General features: G+C 47.8%; 1 protein-coding gene across 1 annotated transcript; it reads right to left on the reverse strand.

Annotated features, from left to right (window-relative positions):
- Positions 1-1,355: 1,355 nt before the first annotated feature.
- On the reverse strand, positions 1,356-3,501 carry LOC103190468 (probable G-protein coupled receptor 139). Its single transcript, XM_007911271.1, has 2 exons — positions 3,432-3,501; positions 1,356-2,260 (listed from the first exon to the last, which is right to left on the reverse strand). Exons 1-2 carry the CDS (start codon positions 3,499-3,501, stop codon positions 1,356-1,358), a joined length of 975 nt encoding a protein of 324 aa, XP_007909462.1.
- Between the last annotated feature and the right edge of the window lie 241 nt (positions 3,502-3,742).

The following is a 3,742-nucleotide window of genomic DNA, read 5'->3' on the forward strand; positions in this document are numbered from 1 at the left end:
AGGTCCAGCCAATCTACTGATGGACTGTTAAATTAGACTTGAGCTAAGTGGGTTCGGCAGCATGCACCTGAGCCTTGAGGAAACGGAGGTTGCTAGTGTACCATGGTCTGGAGGTTGTTCAGGAGGTGAGCGGGCAAGGGCATAGAGAGAGGTGGGGAGGGAGTTGTGGAGGAGAATAACCCAGGAGGCTAAGTCATTGTCGGAGGAAGCCCAAAGAGGGAGCAGTTCAGATGATTCCAGGGGGGAGAAGTTTTTCCACTAATAATAATCCTTGCTTTTGATATTGCACCTAAATATGTCTCCTAGATGTCTCAAAGTGCTTGATAGAAACACAGAAATCGATTACCCCCGGAAAGTAATCCACTAATTGACTAACCAGGTTCCGATTTACTGCTACATTAACAGAGGCGTGTGTTTGTAATAAGGAAACTAAGATTTTGCCCCGACTGGGAATCAAACAAGGGTCCTCGTGCTTGCGAGCCTGGCGCTCTATCTAACCAATTCAACAAAACAACTTGCAATGATATAACACCCTTCACGTTGGGATAATATCCCGGAGCACTTGACAGTGGTGAAGTCTGACAATGAGCCAGAGGGAGATTGAAGATGACTGTAAGCACGATCAAAAAGGAAGCTCTTTAGGATTTGAAGGTGGGGGAGGTGGAGGGGGCAAGACGGAGGAATCGAGGGAACGAGTTCCAGTTTTTTGGGGCATAGTGACCAATGGTGGAGCAGATGGGACAAACAGGAGCCCGGAGCCACCTAAGTGGAGGCAGCAGGTTGTGGAGTGGGGGGTAAGCAGGTTGGAGAGGGAGGGAGATGCGAGGGAATTAAGTGATTTGAAAATGAGTGAGAGGATCTTGATATCGATCCATTCGGTGATTGGGAGCAAGTGGAGACAGGCGAGGGCTGGGGTGATGGGGGTACGGAGTTTCGTGCGGGTTAGTATGGTGGCAGAGCTTTTAATTAATTGGATTGTGTGTATGGTGGAGTTGGGGAGACCAGATAGGGAGCCATTGGAATAGTCCAGCCGGTAAGTCCAGCTGACAACGGTGTAGACAAGGGTTTCAGCTGCATTGGTTGTGAGGTACGGATGGAGGCTGGCAGTGTGGTGAAGGTGGAAAAAGGAAATGTGGGGTAGAAAGTAAAGCTGGGATTCAAACCTGACACCTAAGTTATGTATGGGTTTGGGAAGTTTTGAGGGAGAGCCCAGGGAGGTTGAGGAGTTCAGACCTGCAGGAGAGAATACACTTTGGCTTCTATCAATATGCTGCAGGATTCCATGTTGTTACGTTTGCTTTGGGATGTGAAAGGCGCTCAATAAATATAATTTTGTTGTTCTTCTTATGGGCCGGTCAGCCCAGCCTTGCATTTAGCAGCCTGCCAGACAGCCTGAGCGGGCAAAGGAGAGCATTCCTCAGCTCCTGTTTGAACTTGGACTGGGTGAAGGTGTACAGACAAGTGTTGGTGCTGGAGCTGACCAGCAGCAGCAGAAACCCCATCTCCTGCAGCAAGTAGGCTGATTCCCCAGTGCCCGGTGAATAGCTGAAGGTGCGTGTGAGGCGATAGTAGAGCATGTGAGCCAGGTAGGTGGACCAGAGGAGGAAGAAGCCTGCGGAAATGGTGAAGAGAGCCACGATTGACTTCTGTCTGTTGTTCCGCTCTGTATCCACCATCCGCCCCTGCCTCAACCTCGCCCGCACCCGGTTAGCAAATAGTATGTGCCTGACGGTGAGGACGTTGAAGAAGAGGATGAGGAGAAATGGGACACAGGGAGTGAGGACACGGTTAAGCCATGAGAAGGCTATCCAGTGAGAAGTGGTGTAATACCTCAGTGTCAGCACACAGAACCAGGGCACGTTGTTGACAATCTTCTCAGGCTCCAATGCAAAGTACCAAAGAATATTCTTTAGGCCAAAGAAGGTATAGACAGAGATCGCTACCAACCTCGCTGTCCTGGCTTGGCAATATCTAACACTCAGCGCCCCACAGCAGATAGCAATGTAGCGATCAAATGTGAAGGCCGTTGTGAGCCAGACTGAACTGTCCGTCCCCACATAGACTAAAGCCACGTTGATTCGGCAGGAGGGGCTGATGGACAGGAAACTGTTGGGGAAATAAAGGCTTTGAATGCGGTTTAACACTACAGCAAAGACCAACACCAGCAGGTCAGATGTGGCCATCCCAACCAGGTAACAGGTGATGCATTTGGACAATCCGCACCTGCCCCAGGAAAGGACACTTATGACGGCGAGGTTTCCTGTAACACAGAGAGAGGGCAAGAGAGCCAGGACAGGTGTCAGTGCTCATCACCAGTTCAGCCCACCCTCCATCTCGCATTTCGCCCACAACATACACAGGAGCTCCACATTACAGTGTGTATATACATATAGAGAGAGAGAAAGAGAGAGAGAAAAAGAGAGACTGAGAAATAGAGAACGAATGACGGGGAGAGAGAGAGATCGATTGAGAGAGACTGAGAATAGAGTCTTAGGGATAGAGACTAAGAGATAGAGAGAGAGAGACCCAGATACTGAGATGAAGACTGAGAAATATTGATTGAGATCCAGAACAACAGAGTAGACACCTCTATCTCTTGAGGTGTCGACTCAAGGGATAGAGACACTGATAGACAGAGAAGGACTCGTAGAGAGACACAGTTGTAGATTGACACAGAGGCTTTGAGACAAAGAGTCTGAGATAAAGAGACTGAGAGAGACAGATACACACACTCGAATAGGGAGACCAAGAGACTTAGATAGAGACAGATAGAGAGACTGATAAAGGGACAGACATGGAGATAGAGAAGGAGATGGAAAGACTGAGATAGAGAGAATGAGATAGAGACTGAAAGAGAGAAACTGAGATATGCTAATAGAGACTGAGAGAGAGAGAGAGAGACTGATATAGACAGGCAGAGAGAGACTGATGCAGATGAACAGGTATATAGACTGAAACAGGAAGAGAGACTGGTAAAGAGGCAGACGCCAAATAGAATCGGAGAAGGAGGGACTGAGATAGAGACACAGAGAAAGACTAAGCAAGAGATAGTTAAAGACTGAGATAGAGACTGAAAGAAAAACTGAGGGAAACTGAAAGACAGGCAGAGACTGAGAAATTGAAGGCGAGATAGTGACACTGAGAGACACAGTGGGAGAGAAAGGGAGAGAGGGAGAGAATTGACCCATATAAACTGAGAGAGAGTTTGATAGAAGTTGAGACAGAGAGTATGGTAGAATCAGAGAGAGAGAGACTGATAGAAACAGAGAGAGAGAACGAGAGAGAGAGACTGAGAGTGTGGGAGAGATAGAAAGAGATAGAGAGAATGATAAAGTCACACAGAGAGACAGAAAGAGAATAGTCCAATAGAAACGGAGAGAGAATGATAGAGACAGGGAGACTGAGAGCAGATTACACAGTGACTGACTTACCAGGAATGCCAATAACTGCGAGAACAGGATAAATGACAGCAAATAGCTGCCCTGTGACAGGGCCGTGCATAGTGCAGGGAGCTCAAACCTTCTCCCTCATTACCCCAGTCACTCCGTCAGTCATTCACTCCCTCACTCACTCAATCATTTTCTCAGTGTGAGTGTGGACAGCCTTATACTAGTGTCAATCAGTCTGTCCGTGTGGGTGCGTACACACTGTATATAGTCAGAGCGCTCCACTGTAATTGGACTAAATCACTTCCACTTGTCTGAACAAACATATTAAGCAATCATATTGACGTTGACACAAG

Source organism: Callorhinchus milii, unplaced genomic scaffold, assembly GCF_018977255.1.
Source record: "Callorhinchus milii isolate IMCB2004 unplaced genomic scaffold, IMCB_Cmil_1.0 Scaffold1052, whole genome shotgun sequence".
In the NCBI taxonomy this organism is placed as follows: domain Eukaryota; kingdom Metazoa; phylum Chordata; class Chondrichthyes; order Chimaeriformes; family Callorhinchidae; genus Callorhinchus; species Callorhinchus milii.